Source organism: Alternaria hordeiaustralica (assembly GCF_023758085.1).
Source record: "Alternaria hordeiaustralica strain BMP 2776 chromosome Unknown scaffold_1, whole genome shotgun sequence".
Lineage (NCBI taxonomy): Eukaryota > Fungi > Ascomycota > Dothideomycetes > Pleosporales > Pleosporaceae > Alternaria > Alternaria hordeiaustralica.
In genome coordinates, this window is record NW_026056773.1 from 461,530 (window position 1) to 481,285 (window position 19,756).

Below are 19,756 nucleotides of genomic sequence, written 5' to 3' on the forward strand. Positions count from 1 at the left end.
ATGAGTATGCTCAACTTGTCAGTGAGAAGTAAGGATGTAAGATGCAAGATACGACAGAGAGTGTACAGCATACGCGTACCAAGATTGTCTGTGAAAGCACGTTAGACAGAGGCCGCCAAGGTCATAATAATGTATGGAATGTCTGACACAAGTCTTACAGAAGTATAACAATGACAAGTCCAAAGACCCACCCATTATGCCAAACCGTTATTCCGAATGCACCCCAAACATGCCGTTTCCATGATTATCGTAAGTAATAATAAAGATAAGTAACCAACCCAACACCGGGGGTATCTTTAGAAAGAATGCACACCAAACACTTTTCCCAGCGCCCGAAACACCTTTTTATCCCACGGCACGGTGACCCAAATGCCCATGATGATGCGTGCAGCCATGTAGAGAAAGGAGACGGGATTGTGCGTGCAAGCTCAGAGCGGAGAGGTGGGGAGACTGGCAAAGGCACTACCCGGTCCATCCCATATCCCCACCTTGCTGTCCACCCTGCCGTCCCAACTGTTGGGCTTGTTGCTGAGCTTGACGCATCATCATCATCTGGGTCATCTGCTGTTGGTTCATGGGCTGCATTCCTTGCATACCCTGCATGCCACCGTTCATCTGTCCACCCTGCATGCCGCCCATGCCTCCATTCATCTGGTTCATTTGCGCCATGTTCATGCCCTGACCCATGTTGCCCATGTTACCCATGTTCATGCCCTGCATGCCGCCACCTTGCATGCTGTTCATGGTATTCATGTTGCCCATCATGCCCTGAGGCAATTGGCCACCGCTTGCCATGGCTTGTTGTCGCATTTGTAGGAGTCGAGAATTGTTTGCGGCGTTTGCACGTTGTTGTTGGAGCATCTGCTGGTACTGTTGCATTTGCATGGGGTTGGGGGTGTTGCCGTTCTGCATGCCGTTCATTTGGCCGCCGTTCATCTGGCCGCCCATGTTGTTCTGCATATGTGCCATCTGCATCTGTTGTTCACGCTGCTCTCGCTGCTTGATTTGCATTTCCATCTGGTGGATTTGTTGCATGACCTGGGGAGGAATGTTCTGGCCGTAGTTCTGCATGACCGTTTGCTTGTGCTGCTGATAGCGCGCGCGCATCTGCTGGAGATTCAGGTTAGCAAAAGTCATGGTCCCTTGATTATTGGGCATGCCATTCTGCTGCATGCCTGCTCCAGGTGACATATTCTGCATAGCCATTTGCTGTTGACTTTGCTGCTGATTTTGGGTCAATTGGCGGAAATAGTGCTGCGCGAGCTGGTTGCGGTATGCCTGCGGATTCTGGCCTTGCGGAACTCCCTGAGTCTGGATTTGCTGCGTAGCCTTTTGGAATGCCAGCTGTTGGAATTGTTGCTGCTGGTTACCTGGCGATCCTGTTTGCTGCATTTGCTGCATGCGAAGTTGCTGCTGCAGACGCTGTTGTTGCATCTGCTGAGCCTGTTCAGGCGTCATGTTGTGACCTGGCTGAGGTGTCTGCATCATCATTGGCGTTTGCCCTTGCATGGCCATAGATGGGCTGCCCTGGCCCATGCGACTCGGGGTCGGCGTCATGTTGCGATTCGGCATGGAGGCATTCATTACAGGCGTTCCTTGTACGATGTGCGGTGTGCCTGTGCGACTCAAGTTCTGCTGCTGACTGACGGAGCGCATCATGTTCTGGTGATTAGAGACGGCAGATGGTGGGCGAGCAGGACTGTTGATGGCCTGGTTCGAAGCGGTAGGTACCATCGGGGTGCCACCAAGTTGATGCGCAGCCTGCCCACCAAGTGATGGCGAGGCTGCAGCGGCGGCCATCGGTGTTTGCTGGCGTATGGTGGGCGAAAACTGAGATTGTGTAGCCGACTGAGGTGTCTGAGTAGCCTGTATGGCTGCCGCGTTCGACATCTGGTGCTGTGCTGCGGCTGCGGCTCGCAAGGCTTCATTCTGCTGCTGGTTCTGCTGCAGTTGTGCTTGATGTGCTTGATGTGCTTGCTGGCGAAGAGCCTGTTGCTGTTGACGCTCCGCGAGTTCGGCCTGCTGTCTGCTCTCGATCTCTCTCTTCCGCTGGATCTCAGCCTCCATCTGCGCTTGGCGTTTAGCTTGAGCGATTCGAGCGTCTTCTTCCTTCTTCCTCCGGTCGGCTTCCTCGTGGTTTGCGCGGATGTTAGCAATAGTCTTGAAGCGAGCAAATGTCTGGGAGTTGGCAGCGGCGCGCACAGCGTTGTCGTCGTTGCCGGCGGCTGTGGCCGTCATATTGCTCTGGTACTCGTCGCCCGCCAACATATAGCGCTGTAGACCCTGAGCCTCTGCCTCGTCTGCAGCCAGCTCGGCGGTGGTCCTCTTGCGAGTCTTGCGTGGAGGGGCGGGGTTCTTGTTGTTCGGATGTGTGATGGCATCCATAAGTGCGAGCGATTCACCGAAGCTCTTGGTGGGCTCCAAATAGAGGGGTGGGCAGGTGGCCCTCAGTAACTCGGCCTCGAACTCGTGTACGTTGCTATCATCGAGGACCATTTTTTGGCGTTTCGGGCTTGGGCCGTTCGCAAAGGTGGGCGTGGAGGGTACTGCCGTCATGGGAGTCGGCGGCATGCCTCCAGCTCTGCCCTGGGCTTGCATTCTTTTGAGGGTAGCCATGTCTGGTACCGGCGTGGTGGCCAGTAGCTGCATGTCGGCCAATCGCGACTGCTGCGTTGGAAACAGTACCACTGTGCCGACTTTAGCGATGCCTGGCTGCTTGGTCAGAGCCCCGTTCTGACCAGGAGCGGGCATGTTCTCCTTGTCTTCTTTGGTTTCTCCGTCTTTGCTCTGCGCGTTGGCCTGGGCGGCCTTCGCATCGGCCTGTTTGGCTGGAAAGGGTGCGAATGGAGAGGGTGTGATAAAGTTGTTGTAATTATGGATAGAGAAGGCGCTCGTGCCGGCCTCGCCAGTGCTGTTGGTGTCATCCTTGGGCTTGACGCCGGCCGAGCGGTAGTCGTGAACCTCAACGATGAGGCAGTCGTCGTACCAAGGCGTGTTGAATTCGTAGAGCTCCTCGACCATGTTGTGCGGCACCTCCTTGTTGCGGATGGCCTGCAGCAGCTCGCGCATAGGCGACTGGTAGGACAGCGTCTCCTGGGAGTCGTTCAGGCGGAAGTGCTTGGGGTGCAGGTATACACGGAGGGACGGCGGCTTGCCCTTGTGCTTGGCGAGGATGTCTTGCTGCGTGTAGACTGCGAGATATGTTAGCGCGTGTGCCGAAAGCGGTAGCGAAGAGTGAATATACCATATTTCCTGGCCTCGTCGTGCTTCGCGCCCTCGTCCTCCATGTTGGACTGGCGCGTGGCAGTGCGCGCAACTCCCGGGCGCTGAGACTCGCGGCGCAGGCGAGGAGGTTGCGCTGGGCGGGCAACTGCGACTGGGCCGGACATGATGGTGGTGACGGCGCTGCAGTTCGTCGACTCGCGGTGGGGCGGCGGTGGGACGGGCTTTCGGCCTGGGGAACCACGACCGGCAGCGGCGCGGCGTGCAGACGGCGGAGAGAGGGCAGGCGCAAAGATGCGCGCGATGCCCGAGGTGCTTCTGGCAGTGCGCGAAGGGGCGCGAGGGAGGGGCGACTCGAGCGAGGCTGGGCGTCCTATTGGAGATGTCTCGACGCGTCAGGATGGCCGACGTGATGTTTGCTGATCCGAGCTGATGCGCAGCTGCCTCCCCGTATGTCTAACCCTGTTTCATCATCATCCACGTGACTACCACCTCACCATGACCTCCACGGCTTCCACTCGACTTCGTCTACCTAGAGCTCGCGTCAATGCTCGAGCATCCGAGAAAGCGTTTCTTGCGAGATCCGATCGAGTTCAGTCGCCAAACTACATGCCACCTCTTGGCATGATGACTCTGCCAGCAGGGCTGTGCCGCACTCCGGCATTGCATCTGCACGCCATACCTGGGGCACTGCAACGTCCTCAGCTTGGAGCTGATTCTGACACTCCTCTCACATCGAGCCACTATCTTCCTTGTCACTCACAAAGTTCTGTGTAGTCTAAACGGCTCAGCACGGTAGCCATCACCGAAGTAGCCCTCCCTCGTCATGACGAGCCTCGAAACCCTGCCATTAGAAATCCATGAGCACATCTTCGCATACCTTGTACCTCGCCAGCGTCATAAGAATCTCGCTTGTCTCGACCCTGACTACTGGAGTGAACAAGAGAGGCCCGACATCTACAACATTCGGTTGACCTGTCGACGTCTACGTACGGCGGCGTGGCAGACCTTCGTTTGGATCCTGGAAGATCTCCCAACAAAGTGCCAAGAAGGGACACTGCGGAACCTAGCTGCCCTTCTCGAGTTACCTGAAATCTCGACTAGGCTCACATATCTAACTCTTTCACCTTACCATCTCTTCACGGAAGAAGGCTACACGCATCACTTGAGTGTCATCGCCGATTCTCGAAGAGACGAATTTCATGCGCATTGCGCATGGCTTCGAGATACCCGCTCGGAAACACTGGTCGCAATCATTCGCCTGGCCCCCAAGATCCGCCATCTGGTTTGTGTCATCGCAAGCCTCAGCCTTACATTTAATGATGCAGGTGAAAAGGCGTGGGTCGGCACGGTTTACAGCGAGGCTGTTGACCCTATGCACGTAAGTCCGACTCCTCAACCGTCCAATGGTCATTTTTGAATATTTGCCTGCATTTTACCTCCATCATCTGCTTGGGGGTCCTTTACATGTGTTGATGAGCTATACAGATCATTCAAACCGTCCTCAGAGATACACACTTGGCAGAAAGACTCGAATCTATGTACCTCCTGTCCAGTGAACACCAACACAATTTCAAACACACTGGCGACATCCCTGAAAGCCTCATTCCTTTGAGCTACGACAACCTTCGTCATCTAACACTTGCACTGAGGACCCGAAAAGTTTCCGACTTCCGCATTCGGGCATCGCATTTGACGAGCCTGTGCATTGTGCTCGACAGAATTTGCGACGAGGATCTGACTACATTATTTACTCAAGGAGTCTGCTTTCCCGAACTATGCCCTACCCTGCGCAGCTATACCATTCGTGGAGATGAGGTCCGAGATGATCAAGAATTTGCCAAGCTGGTGCGCCAGGTCCCGACTCGACTTCTATTACAATTCATTGCGCCAATCTTCGAGCGCGACTGGAGACTGCCGTTAGTCTCGCTCGAACACATCGTATCGACAGAGGAAGAAGATACAGAGTTCACTCGCATCCCTGACTTCCAGGGCAGCGGCCGGATCGGGTTATTAGTTTTCAGGAACTTCTACCATTTCATACCTCGATCGCGGCAGAACGCAGGAACCTCCATCAACGACAATACCAAAACAGTCGATCGTCACTGGAAACCCTACGAGGCGCTGCTTGCCAAGTGTGATAGCTTCCGTATTGAACACTTACCGGGTTGTGAATGATCCATTCAGGCGTTGATGTGGAGTGGTTATTATAAGAGATAGGTCTCGACCGGTCGAGGTGGAACGTCTAGAGGAAAGAGATGGCAAGCGAAAGAGGCTCATCGCATGATTTGAGATTAAGTCTTTCGGGGCGACATGTGCATGTACGTATCGAAAAGGTGGATGTGACCTCCACGACATCGCCACAATGATGCGCGAACACTACCACCCGAATCTGCGAGCGCCTTCACAGCGGCTATGGAAGATCATGTACTCAACCTTGACATGCGATATTCGCTTCAAGATACTCCAAGCTTGCTGACTACTTCTGCGCTTCCACGAATGTGTTGCAGTCACATCCTAGCTTGAGTCACCGTAGACATGCTTGATGCTTGACTCTTCATGGCGAAGTGTCACTGTATCAACGGTATGTGAAGATGGCATTATGAGGACACTATATATGGCAGTGATTTGACTTTGGGTCTCTTTTGTTTAACAACAACACATCGCCACATCTCCGTATCTACAGCTTCTCGTAGAACTACCCGCATCATCACAATATACATACCGGCCCATATCTTCCATCAGCGTTTCTTCCCGTTCTTCGATTTCCTGCGAACAAGATAACGACAATACGCCTTTGGACAATTGTACTCAAATCCAACATGGGGGAACATGAGCCGGAATGGAGATGTAAGAGTTGTGGAAGGCCGAACGGATCGCGTGGTGTCCCAGGAAAACCAAAATCGACTGCCCAGTGCAAACGCCAGACTTGCGGGAAGCTGTTCAAGGAAAACGGCGAGCGGAGAGATTTCTCAGGAGTCCCAAGTGTTTGGAAGTTGAGCAACTCGGTCGACACAAACCCCTCACGAGCCTCCACCCCTCACAGTAACGCCGCTCCACGCTCCAACACTGTCCGAAATGGTACTCGAGCTTCTGGCTATACTACTATTCCTCAAACCTCGTCCACCGATCCCATGCACCACACCAACTCAAAAACAACCGATCGGGTCAAGTCAGTTAACCAGAGCATCACCCAAGATATATCCTCTTCGGGCGCTAAAGAGGCCGGTGGCTTCATGGGATGGTGGGCAGGAACCAGTAACAGGCAGTACACTTTCAACAAGCTCACCACACCGAAGAAAGGGTGAGGTTCGGTCCTAAGAAGGGAAGATGGTGATCGAGACTGGGTCGGATAGTCACGAGCTGGTATCGTGAGGGTCGGCAAGGGAAGCAAAGATGATTGGAACGGGTCTTGATACAGCAGTTACAGTGGTTTGCATGGATTTAGCATCGGCATGCCGTGGAAGATAGTATATCGTGCGAATACATCTCAAGCATGGTCTTGTTCTTGTTGAAATACGTCACTGTAGTGAGTCGTAGTGTGACACCATGCATGTGGTCCGCCCCAACGTCTGAGTGCATCTCGCCCATGACTAATAGTTGGGAGTGACAGAACCTGAACTATTGACGCAGCGTTTCTGAGTCTACGCGCTGTGACTGTGTACCAGTACCATGTTCGGTAGACACACGCTCTACCATGATCTTGCCTCTTCACCACTTTCGCTCGCGCTTCCTGTCCAGATATCTATACGTACCCGTTATTCACATCCAATCTTTGCACCCACCATGTCGGGGATACCGCGTCACGAACTGCATTACTACCTCCCATCAAATGCATCCCAAATTCAAGAACAACAGCAAGGCGCCAAACGACTTCAAGTAGACTGGGCATGTTGTGGAGAGAAATTCAAGCAACGCATCCACAACGACGTTCACAAGGAGTCCAGCTGCATGGTCTGCAGACACAAACTAGCCGATTGCAACGAATGTCTGAAGAACAGACTCTACGACCACAACGCGGTACCCGAACTTCCCAGTCCCACGTTTTCGTCGTCGAATACCGGGGTTGGTCGCCCAGCCGCGAGTATTGCTGCGCGACAAGCTGCCAAATCGGCTGGAATATGGGACGCCGAGGAAGCTATGCGAAGAGAGAAGAGAGTTACGGGAGTGGAAAGGGAAGAGGGGACGACTGGGTGGATTAAGAGAAAGAAGCGTGTGAAGTGCGTCATTCTCTGAGCAGTGCTTGTGGAAACGGGTGGAAGCAGGCGTGTAGTAGGCGAAGACGCCGAAAGATGAAAGGTTCGCGTGGTACAAGAAGAGTTCTGGGGTAGAAGAGCTGTAAACATCAATGAAATCCTCGGTGGGGTATTGAGAGTCTGATATCTGTACTGTGAGCATACCAATTCAGTGACTATTAGAGACACGCGACAGCCATATCTGCAATGGATGCGCATGGCTCGTCCAGGACATTAGCAGTAACATCCAGAGTAAGAAGCCACCTGACTCCGTAATCCGCAACGTGAATGCGCGCGATGCTTCCGCTCTCATAAAGCCGTCGTCTTCGTTGTACCCCTTCCTCTTTCTACAGCCTCTTATACGCCAACTCACCGAACTAAATCATCTACTGAGCATCCACTAAGACAGCGGCGTACTGCGTGTCGCTTGCCCGTATAGCTGACTCCAGCTTATACCACTCGCACACCCAGACCAGCCTTAATCCCGCGATGGGTTGGTACTGCTGCACCTGCGGCACCCCGAACGCCGGCGACGGTGCCTCTGAACAAGACCACACACGCATTACGGCGTGCAAGAACTGCAAGCATGGATGTTGCTGGCAATGCGGCCTATTCCATCGCGGTCCAGAAGATCCATTGAAAGCATCAGCGGCACCCAGCCAGCCCAGCCAGCCCAGCCAGCCTAGCCAGCCTAGCCAACCTAGCCAACGTCCAGTTCAAGATGACCGCAATCGGGCCACCGCGGAGGCTCAGCCAACGTGCCCGCGTCCGATGACTAGGGCGCCGACTCAGAGGTCGCGGGGGAAAGAGAGGAGGAAGAACAGCGGTGGTTGCGTTATTATGTGAGGAGGCCGAGGGAAAGTAAAGATGTGGAGGGTTGGAATGGCGATCCGAGACGGAGAAGGCAAAGAGGAGAGGTATAGAAGCTCGATAAGGGAGACATGGCTGAGTACATACGCTCGCGTTCAGTGGTTGAAGTGTCGCAAATATACCAACATAAACGAACAAACTCTCATTACCCCGTATAGCTTCTGATCATGTCCATGGCTGTTGATGACGATGAAGTGTGTGACTGACGATGATGTAGAAGGCTGAGGCACCGCACCTGGGCACAGTCAGAAGGAGCCATGAGTCATGCTAGCGTGTATACCGAGTCGTTGAATGGGCATCGCACCTCCAGCTAACCACGCCGCATCAGAACTACCACATGGGCAACGCGTGCGCAGGATTCTGCAGCGGACATTGAGAGGCCCGTTGCAGCTGCTTCTCCGATGCCAATAGCGCGCGTAACTTCAGCGTGCTCCTGACCACGCTGAAGCTGGCACCGCCCGGGCAGCTCCCACAAACAACACGCGAAACCACTCACCAACTCACACAACTATCACAACCACAACAGCCTATACTCGTCTCCAGTCAGTAAATCAACCTCATCCTCTCTTTTCCACAGCCCACCATCCCGGTCCTCGGTCCCCGGGCCCTTCTCAAACCCCCAACCTGCGACATCCAACGCCCCAAGACGCGAAACCACAGCGCCGGTATCTCTCTCCATCCGAACAACGCACGCGCCCTATGCATAATCTCAGATGCCGAGTCCTAGCACGCGACCCGTCTTTATGCTCGCTCAGGAGAGGGATGAACGGAAGGGAGAGGGAAAGGCGCTGTTGGTGGCGTGGTGCCCAGGTGCTGTGCCGTATATTGGGGGCCTGCGGCGTAGGTCGCAGAGGTGCGTTAGCGAAGGCAGGAACGGTCGCGTGCGGCAGTTATTTCCCCCGCGGGGCATGGGACTTTCGGTGAAGTCGGAGGGATGACAGCGAGGTGTTTGGCTGGTGTCGGCGAGTCACTGATGTTGTTCGATGAGATGACGATCAGCATCGTGAGGTTGTTCGAGTCGTGTGAAAGCGATCTACGATCTACAGTTGGTAGACTTGCCGTTGTTGGCTGGGTCGCCCCGCTCAGCTGTCAAAACAACGTCGAAACTGGCGTGTAAGGCTAAGATGCCGTACGGAAGGGGTCCTGTCAAACGCGGCCTGACGTGCTATGTGTCAGGTAGCAGGATCGTTGTCGTTCCGGAATGTCAGCGTATGCTGCTCATCGCATGAATGGAAGGGGTGGAGCGGCAAACAAGCCTCACGATCCACGGCTGTCTAGATCGTCAGGCGGTTTAGGCGCCTGTTGTTCAGGCTACAGCATGTTTGCATTGGTGTGAGTGAACATTGTGAAGTAACACACTTGGAAAGATATGACGTAGTCGAGATGGAAGGTGAGAAGAAGAAGATGCGCCATGTCATTGAGGGTATTTCTATCGAGAAGCGAACCAAGGAAACTATATAACAACATTCTTATCCTGAGAATGATTATGGTAAAGACTGAGATTACCGCAGCCACGCTTTGCGTGGTGGTGCATAAGGACTGTGTACCCTTTTTATATCGACAAACGTGTTAAGGAAATGAGATGTGTGGCTCTACCAGACACTGATACAATCAGGCCTCGATGAGTTGCAGGCATTGGATCATGCCGATGGAAGCTTGCCTGCGAGCTCCACGTAGCGCGGCCAGGTGTTGGTGAAGACGAGGTACTTGATGCTCTCAAAGGCGGGGTCAAATACTTCCTCTGTGAACTCGCTCGGGACTATCGACCTGGTGCTCGATGTTGAGGACGAGGTGATGTTGGAGTCGATACTCGCTGGCCGGCTCAAGGTGTCCTCCCATGGGCATACGACATTGTCTCTGGCGACGGGTGACTTAGCTTCCTCTGGTGTCTGCGCACGCGGCATGTACGGGTCGAACTCCACTTCTGCGAACATGTTTTGTAGAGTCTTGAAGATCTTGTATTCGATGTTGATCGGTGCCTCGGCGGTGAAGGGGTTGATAAGCGTGTAGAAAAGCAGAGACGCCTCGTTGAACATTTGTCGTCGTTGAGCAGTGGTAACGACCTTGAGGCTGCCCCACTTCTTCCTGAAGTTGCGCACTTCACGGAGGAAGATGCAGTTCTCGGCTGTGAACTCGCGTGCAGCAGCCCAGGCGATGAGGGGCTCGATATTCTGCTCAATAGTGAACTCCAGTGTCTGCATCGACGATTTGGCTTTGATCTCCTTGGTGTAGATCATGGTAGTCGATTTCCCGGATAGTTGCGAGTGGTTGGACGTGAGCGAATCGGTGTCGGAGATTGATGATCGTCTGTTCGGTTGGGCCCTCAGTGCGTCTCGCAGTGGTATGATGATGAGAACCTGTTGGCAAACGACTAGCGATGGTATAAACCTACATCGGGGTGTCAGCTAGGAAACGGGTCAGAGAAGGCGACTTCACTTACCACCCGGCTGGTGCAAACACCTTGTTGATGTCTTGGATCTGGTGCATCTTTGAGTACGTGAAGGCGATCCAAAGTGGCGTTCCTGGAAGACTGAAAGCAATGTAAGCAGGATGGAATGAATCTGATGCGAACAAACATACCCAGCAATGATGGCAAGTCTCGTTTGCCAGGCCCACGAGTGAACGTCCTTGATGTTGCGGATCTTCCATAGTATCCATGGACCAACCATCATTGTCCAGAATAGCTGCACAAAGATCGACGGAATCCTGATTGACAATCAGTAAAAGACTCGTGCGATTGCGTCATGATAACATACCATTCGCCTCCTCTTCGGCATTCAATGTAATTAGTAGGAACTCCGAAGAAGCCGTACGCATCGTGGAAGCGGCGAGAGCCGAAGAACAGCATGATAGCGGGCAGGAACTGCTGCGGTCAGTGGTGTACACATGGACACACTACAACATGACATACCGAAAGGACTAGTCCGACCAAAGTACCAAAGTATACTTTCTTCGCCGCATCGAGATCGCGCCACGCTTCGAGAAGGCCGAGTGGGGTATACGACATCCTCTTCTTGCGCGCACCCTCCAGAAAGTTGCGTGTCATACGGCGCTGGCTCTCGTAGGCCGTGAGCACCTTGGCATTGCATGCTGTGAGGGCTTAGAATGCATCAGACACTACATTGAACCATAGACTTACCTTGGAAAAATGCCATGCCAGATGGGAGAAATACCGACATAATCCAGAACTCGGCTGAGCATGGGAAGAGACCGTTCCATGGGTAGACGAGTAGGACAAGGATGAGATAGATGTGCAGCATAAGCACCGCTGCGAAAACAATCTTGATATTCCGTATCTGCAAACAAAAAGCCTCCCTACGTCGATGGAGGAAGAAAAGCTCGACACTCAGTATGAGCGTGTACAATACGGCAACGACAATGTAAGCGACACCAAGACGGTCGAGATTGGCCCTTGTTGTGCCATCGAGCTCTCGTGGGCGCAACAGAGGCGGCATGGTGATCATGCTGTGTGGGGACCAAGCGGGAGTGATAGTTTCGATTGACAGTGAAGTATGAGGATTTGAGAGTCAGGCTCCTCCTCTTACTTAACAGAACGAAAGTGGGACCGTGTAGCGGAAGGATTGAAGGATGCTGATACCGAGGGGGCGGGACAGGTTATGCCAAATGTCCATCGGCGAACAGGGCGGCACACAACTGCTAGGGAGCGCGGGAAGACGTAAGAGGTATTAAAACTGCCCTGCACATGGGTCGGGTCTGGTAAAAGATACAACAGGGCGACGTTAGCTGCGGCTCGGGGAGGCCTGAGCGGCAAGGGATTGCTCGATGAGAGGTGTATCGCAGGGTCGGATGATACTGAGCCACCAGGGCTAGTCACTGTTCTTAGTGTAACGGGAAGGGATCGCATCTTCTGCAGGACTGCAGGAAAACGCGCGAACGCCATGGCGGAGAAATGTGTCACGATGACTACCACGGGGGTACAGGCTGCTACCTTGTCGGGCTGCGACCGCGGAGAGCAATTTGACGGCCGCCTCCAAACATGCCGGTCAGTGTGCAGTCCACTGATGTGTGAACGGTAGGATACCCGGTGAGACGAGAGTGTCGAAGTTGGGGTAGATCATGTTCTGGTTCGTGCTGGGCTGGATCGTCGCATGCCGAGATCAGACATCGGAGGTTTCGGCACTCCAGCAATCTCCCAGGTACCCCAGGATTCGCTCCTACTATCACACCAACTTCAACGTTTACGTGCTTGCAAGCGTTTCCATCGCTACACACGCTTAAAGAAACCATCACGCCGTTTCTTTCCGTTGTAACTCCAATCTCGAACGCTTCGTCTTGGCGGCGATGACCGCATGCCGCGGCTGCAGGTACAGTACTGCCCAGGTGTGCTCTACCCTTCGCAGGCTGTGTCGCAGCACCGCACGCGCCGAATTCTGCGACTATAGCACTTGGACTATTGATGCAGCTCGATTCTGTGTATACAGGAATATCCATGCAGTACTCCCGTTTCATTGTGCTTTCGCACGTCTTCCCATTGACCGGCAGAAAGTCTGACGTTCATGCGTTCTTTTATCCTTCGCGGCTTCGAAAACATCGCGCTACGTCCAGTCATGCTCAACACTTCTGTCAGTCTCAGAGGTTTCATGTCAAACTTCTAGAAGGCCACCTATGTTCCTGTCGCGGATGCTTCAACGTAGCTGTCACAAGCTGTCCATCGGGCACGCCGTCCGCTTGAGGGTGTACCTCCGCACCTGTCGACTATGCAACGAGCCGCGGAAACCTTCAAGCCAAGATACACGCATAACTGATCGATCATACCCACCTAGTGCGGGGAAGCGTGCGGGACGACAAAATGCCCACTGTGGCTGTACCGTGGCGGCAGGGTGTCGTTGCCTTCCGGCCATCGGTATGTCGCATCACCATGAAAGATGTGTGGTTTCGATAACGAAGGCTGCAACCTCCAGTAGCATGCCGGGCGCGTAATTACGGTTACCTGAATATCGATGCAGCATCCGACCGAGGAGGGTGGGAGCTTCGTCTGGTTTCTGCGAACGTGATCAGGTACAAGGATGCGGTCGAGAGATTGAGCGTTGTACGACCTCGACGCCCAATTAATTCACCTGCAAACACAGTTTTGGACTGGGTTGCTACATATCGTGGTGTACCTACCCGCGAACCCGACCCCCTGCCGTTGTTATGTGGTATTGGCGAAATGACGCGCTGACGCGCTAACACTTTGACTTTGAGTTCGCCTCACACTCAACAAGATCATATGTCATTACCGAAACCATACATATGATCAAGTACTGACGGACTTCCGCACGTCTAGTATTCTTAGCGTCATGTGCTAAAATGGCCTCGAATTAACCCTGCTAAACACAAACATAATCTTACCGTCACTGCCACGCATTATAGAGAATACTTTATAACATTTCTATAAGCAGTTCATCAATCCGGCAACGTATTCATGATCTCCGATCATTGTGTCGTTGCCACGCGACATCATATCATGCGCCCACCCCGTTCAGGAAATTTTCTGAACACCCTAGAGCCTACGTTGACGTTAGATCATCTACTTTGCATGTTTTCATCTTAATGTAGGCTGCAGACTCGTTCATCTCTTTCCTTGTATAGAATGCGCCGAAGGACGATAAAGGCCATGGTCTTGGATCTATGGAGATACTGCTTCGTGGGGAAGCGGGCCTCTCGCGTACAAGACTGCTGTATCTCAAAGTGCTACCTACTGGGCACTGATCATTGGTACTAGAGACGCTCGCTGAGCATAGAGATTGTCACTCAAGATCTTGAACACGACACTTAGCGAACCCGCTACTCGTTTTCTGCAACCGTGTCTCAACTACGTAGGTACTCTTGCCGGAAGACGAAGTCAGGTGACCTTCGGGGGCCCACGCCGACTACGCCCACCCATGGTGCAGTACTCACAGATATTTACTACCTAGCAGTATAGTGGGACGACTACACGAATGATGCCGATTCTACTCTACTTACTGGACTTTACTTGCGTACCATGGTTGTGGTGTGCATGTGGTCGGTCTCCAAGTTTTCGCTTAGTATGTACCCTCTCCCATAGGATGAGCCATGATGCGCAAAATGACAGAACCACAGTACTTTGACGTGACTGACGATGATCCAAAGTTGAGCATCCATCGTAAAATCATACTGTCTTAGTATATAATCTCGCATGTTCAATGCAACCTTCCTAAGATAGTTATCTCAAGACACTACTATCATACAATCCAATACACCACACACAAATAACAGCAACAGAAAACTTCATGTCTTCTGATATGGCTTCCACCAACTCTTCCCCAGCGCAGTCGCGTACCAGTCTGGGGAGTTCAACCACACTGGCGCCACAACCTTCGGCCCCCGGCCTCGCGCCCACCATCATCCTCAACGAACACACCTCGCCCGAACGCACTGCGCACGCTTGGTCCACAAAACGAAAGTGGTGCCTTTTGACCGTGGTCGCATTCTGTCAGATCAGCATGAACCTCAACGCCTCGGTATACTCCAACGCCGTGCCTCTGCTGAACGACTACTTCGGCATCACCAACGCCCGCTTGGGTATGACTGCCTTCCTCATCGCATATGCCTTCGGCTGCGAGTTCTGGGCCCCGTTCTCTGAGGAATTCGGACGCTGGCCCGTCATGCAAGCCTCTCTTGGGCTGACGAACATCTCGGTCCTGATTTGCGCCACGTCTAACAGCTTTGCCGGAATCATCGGTGGCAGGATCATGGGCGGCTTGTCTTCGGCTGGTGGATCAGTCACCATGGGCATGATCGGTGACATTTATCACAAAGATGAGCAGCAATATGCCGTCTTGTGGTGTTCGCTCTTCTCTTGTCTCGGAGCAGTCATTGGAGGCATTATCGGAGGTCCGCTCGAGCAGTTCCTGGGTTGGCGTTGGAACTTCTACATCCAGCTCATCCTTGGAGTAACGACCCAGTTACTTCATGGGGCCATCGCCAAAGAGACTTTGGCTCCTGTGATGCTCGACAACGCCGCGAAGAAGGAACGAAAGAGCGGTAATGTCAACATCCGGGGACCAAATGAAGACAAGAAATGGAGAGACAGGCTGCACTACAAGGAGGTTGCCACCACGATGTTTCGACCATACCAGCTGCTCTTGACTGAGCCCATCGTTCTCTTCCTCTCGCTGCTGAGCGGTCTCGCTGACGCGCTCATCTTCTCTTTCTTCGAGAGCTTCGGCTATGTCTTCCAACAATGGTCGTTCACGCCTACGCAGATCTCGCTTGCTCTCGTCGCATTAGCCGTTTCATACATCATCGGTTACTTCACCTTTGTCCCCATCATCGCCCGTCACAACACTCGACGTAGCCGAGGCGAACAGCTCGCACCTGAGGCACGTCTCAAGCCACTCCTATGGCTCGTCACCCTCCTTCCTGCTGGGCTGCTCATCTGCGCATTCGTCGCAACAGGGCCACCACTCCACTGGTTCGGCGTCATAATCGCCACTCTCCTCATTGGAGTCGCGAACTTCGCCATCTACTATGCGTCCATCGATTACATGGTCGCCGCCTACGGACCACACAGCGCGTCGGCGACTGGTGGCAACGGCTTCATGAGAGATCTGCTCGCGGGTTTATGTGCGCTCTACACCAAGCCCATGTACAGCAACCTAGGTATTCAGAGGTCGTATTTGGTACTGTTTGGCTTGACAGCGCTGTTTTGTCTGCCGGTATACATCTTTTATTTCAAGGGTCCGGCGATTCGTGCGAAGAGCAAGTTCGCGAGTCAATTGGCGAGAGAGAGCGAAGCGCGCGGTGCGCCAGAGGTGTCGATGAGTTCTGCATCGCCTCCGAGGGTCTTTCAGGAGGTTTAGCGTTGCGTGTGAGACGACTCGTGTTAGCTTTTGGTTCAATTCTTGCTTTGGTGGATACCCAGGCGTGCGTAGGTTGCAGTTGCTTTGTACGTATATAACAGAAAGAACAATAAACACGATAGAAACATATTTGCATAAGCGCACCATGTGTCTATAGGTTGGCGGGTAATTACTCTGACTTCGTGAGGGTGCCTAGGTAAGAGTGGAAGATAAGTGCGCGTCATGATGACATAAGCGCTGCTTCAACTGCCGAGGCTTGCCATTAGTCGCGATGTTTGACCGGCACCCACGTCGACTGATCCTCGAACATGTCATCGAACGGTAATACAAGACTGTATCCTTGGGCAGATCATGATCGACCTAGAGCTTAAGATGTAGCATTCACCATATTGAGCTGGCAGCTCAAGGCCTCTGACCCATACACATCGTTTCGCAACACAGCACGATGGCACCAGCAAAGCCCAAGGACATAGTAATCGTAGGAGGATCCTTAGGCGGCCTTCTGACTGGTGTCGCATTGAAGCGCCTTCGCAAAGATCTCAACATCCGCATATTCGAACGCAATCCGACGCCGCTTCTGCAGGATCAGGGCGCTGGTGTGGTGGCCGGACAGGACGTACAAAAGTTCTTCAAAGCGCACGACCGAACTCAAACCACGTTGACAATCCCGAGTCACCAGCGGCTATATCTCGATAAGGAAGGCCATGTCATAAGCCGTCACAACCAGGAGCAGCGCATGACAAGCTGGGATCTGCTATACCACCTTCTACGAACCAATTACGATGGCACTGAGACCGACTACGCGAAGGTACCCACGACGGAAGAAGGGGAGGGAAAGACATCGTATGAGTATGGGTGTACAGTTACGAGTGTTGCGGCACCAAAACCTGCATCATCTCTGGAGTTGGACTTCTCAGAACCTGTCAAGATCACCGTCCAACACAAATCCGGGGACACGTTTTCGACCGAAGCCGACCTTGTCATCGCAGCCGACGGACCCAGCTCTAAGATACGCGCCGAATACTTCCCCGACGTCAAGCGGACGTACGCCGGATACGTAGCATGGCGCGGCACAGTACCCGAAACGCAAGTCTCACAGGCTGCCACCGATGTCTTCGTCGAGAAGTTCCCATTCTACCACACCGAGGGTATCCAGATACTAGCATATACTATACCAGGGAAAAGTGGGACAACCAAACCTGGTGAGCGATTGCTGAACTGGGTCTGGTACGTCAACTACAAGGAAGAATCGCCGGAGCACGTCGAGCTCATGACAGACAACGAGGGGAAGAGACATCACATCACATTACCGCCGGGTGGAATTAAAGAAGATGTATGGAGACGGCAAAAGGCCCTCGCGAATGAGATACTCCCACCACAATTCGCTGAGCTTGTCAACAAGACTGAGGTACCCTTCGTACAAGCCATCACAGATGTCATCGCGCCATCTGCCTTGTTGGAGAACGGTAGAGTACTCTTGCTTGGCGATGCACTTGCTGGATTCAGACCACATACAGCGGCGAGTACAAACCAAGCTGCCCTAGACGCGATGAAGCTTGCTGGCGCTGTCGACAAGGTTATCGAAGGAGGAGCAATGGACGCGCTGAAGAAGTGGGAGGAAGAAGTAATGGAGTATGGTAAAGAGATGCAAAGCCACGGTGTGCAGATGGGGAACCGAAGTCAGTTTGGTGATCATCCGATGCAAAGGTAAAGGTAAAGGTAAATTACGAGGTGTACTAGAGCATCTAAGGTAAAGGTAGAAAGTATGTGCTGCTATCTGTTTCTCTAGCTAATAGTTCTAAACTACTAGGGAAATAGATAGCAAAATTATCTCGTCCTCTCACCCTCAATGTTCTCTTACGATGTTTTCGCTACACCTATCTCACCATGTGCTATTATACATCTTACCGCTCTTTAGGCACACTCTACATTCCCTCTCTTACCTGTCAAGACACCCCGCTCTCTGACCGCCTGGTAAGAGAGACGCTTGTCACACATATAAAGTCTCCAATGCTTCCATCTCTCCATTCCTTCTACACCACCACATCTGACACCTCTAACATTCCATACATTCCATACATCTCAATCACTGCACCACCTTCACGGCTCTATAGCAAACGACAATATGAACGGCCCACCGAATCCCCCAGAGCAGCTCGACTATTATGAAATTCTCGGAGTTAATGAACGCGCATCATATGCTACGATAGAGAGATGTCACAAGCGATTACAAGCTTCATACCATCCTGACAGTAGAAGGGTTGGTGCTGCACCCAGCACAGAGCACTTCCAAAACGTGAGTACTTTCATCAGACAACTGATGACATTCCGCTAATTATTAACCATAAGGCCGGCATTGCCTGGGATACGCTCGAAAGCGATGGGAAGCGCGCCAGATATGACAAAAGTTACCCTAACATACGAAAGCAATGGGACGTCTATCGAATAAACCTCGCCAAATGGAACGATGAGCAACGAGAAATCGCGCAACGACATGCTAGAGCCGCAGCACGACAGCAAAAGGTTCGCGAGGAAAACATGACGATCGAGAAGGAAAAACAAAGAGTGTTAGAAGAAAAGGCCAAGGAGGCCACTAGACGTCGAGCTAGGGAGGCTAATCATCGAAACTGGATGGAAGAAGGAATCCGTCAACGAGAGCGAGAAGCACAATACGCGAAAGAGCGTCTCCAGGAGGAACACAGGCAACAGGAGCTAGCACGAGCTGAGGAAGAAACCCGTATAAAAGCTGACTGGGTGAAGGCCCAGAAAGAACGAAACGTTGCCAAGGGGTTTGGATCATCACCGCGAGCATCAGACGAAAAGGATGAGCTAAGAGAACGCTGGCGTCTTGCGGAAGACCGAACAAAAGAGCAAGCTCGTAAAGCCGGACGCATGAATGACGCCGCCGCTAATGAGAGACTTCGAAAGCAACAGGAGATACCTCGACCAAATGAAGACGAACACGGTCAATCTACAAGATCGGCTCACAACGAAAGTCTAGAAAGAGAAAGACTTGCTAAGAAACAGCGCGATGCGGACGAGAGACAGGCCAAGGTCTTCGCCGATGCACAGAAGCGACATGCCGAAGCAGCTGAAGAGCGCCTTCGTCGCCAAGAAAACGATTCCAAATCGCTCAAGCGGCCTACCACTGATGATGTCGAGCAAAACATGGCAAACGCAAAAACTTCTAAGGTCGAGACAGCTACTGCTCCAAGTTCCCGCCTCCGAAAACTCATGGCACTCGAGCAGGCCAGGCGGAAACACAGCGAAAGGCTTCGGGAGGTAGGAGGACCCGGAAATGAAGAAAAGCTAAGAGATGAGAGTATTGAACTGGGATGGAAGCACGTCGAGTATCAGAATGAGCCGTGTCCACAATGCTATACAAAGAAAAGTGCTGCACAGTTCGGCTTATGGGAGTGCCCAGACGGAGGGGCATTACGCTGTCGACCATGTTTGGCGGCATTGAGTGTGTTTAGTGCATGAGGTGATTGCAGGAGCGTGCAGGGGACGATAACTCTCATGGGGCAAAAAGTTTTTTTTTTCCACAGGTTGTACAGTTTCCTTGACCTAATTCAGCAGCTATTCTCTTCCAGTCTTCACTAT

General features: G+C 52.8%; 5 protein-coding genes across 5 annotated transcripts; 3 read left to right on the forward strand and 2 right to left on the reverse strand.

Annotated features, from left to right (window-relative positions):
• Nucleotides 1-462: 462 nt before the first annotated feature.
• Nucleotides 463-3,389, reverse strand: J4E84_000168 (uncharacterized protein; the record flags this gene model as incomplete). The annotated part of the gene is made up of 2 exons (XM_049382811.1): nucleotides 463-3,191; nucleotides 3,245-3,389. 2 exons carry the CDS (start codon nucleotides 3,387-3,389, stop codon nucleotides 463-465), a joined length of 2,874 nt encoding a protein of 957 aa, XP_049248329.1.
• Nucleotides 3,390-9,967: 6,578 nt separating this feature from the next.
• On the reverse strand, nucleotides 9,968-11,782 carry J4E84_000169 (uncharacterized protein; the record flags this gene model as incomplete). Its single annotated transcript, XM_049382812.1, has 6 exons — nucleotides 9,968-10,715; nucleotides 10,768-10,857; nucleotides 10,908-11,033; nucleotides 11,084-11,190; nucleotides 11,239-11,417; nucleotides 11,467-11,782. 6 exons carry the CDS (start codon nucleotides 11,780-11,782, stop codon nucleotides 9,968-9,970), a joined length of 1,566 nt encoding a protein of 521 aa, XP_049248330.1.
• A 2,811-nt stretch (nucleotides 11,783-14,593) lies between these two features.
• Nucleotides 14,594-16,153, forward strand: J4E84_000170 (uncharacterized protein; the record flags this gene model as incomplete). Its single annotated transcript, XM_049382813.1, has 1 exon — nucleotides 14,594-16,153. The coding sequence occupies one exon, from the start codon at nucleotides 14,594-14,596 to the stop codon at nucleotides 16,151-16,153; it is 1,560 nt and encodes a 519-aa protein (XP_049248331.1).
• A 445-nt stretch (nucleotides 16,154-16,598) lies between these two features.
• J4E84_000171 (uncharacterized protein) lies at nucleotides 16,599-17,864 on the forward strand (the record flags this gene model as incomplete). The annotated part of the gene is made up of 1 exon (XM_049382814.1): nucleotides 16,599-17,864. One exon carries the CDS (start codon nucleotides 16,599-16,601, stop codon nucleotides 17,862-17,864), a length of 1,266 nt encoding a protein of 421 aa, XP_049248332.1.
• Nucleotides 17,865-18,278: 414 nt separating this feature from the next.
• On the forward strand, nucleotides 18,279-19,636 carry J4E84_000172 (uncharacterized protein; the record flags this gene model as incomplete). The annotated part of the gene is made up of 2 exons (XM_049382815.1): nucleotides 18,279-18,449; nucleotides 18,503-19,636. The coding sequence occupies 2 exons, from the start codon at nucleotides 18,279-18,281 to the stop codon at nucleotides 19,634-19,636; spliced, it is 1,305 nt and encodes a 434-aa protein (XP_049248333.1).
• Between the last annotated feature and the right edge of the window lie 120 nt (nucleotides 19,637-19,756).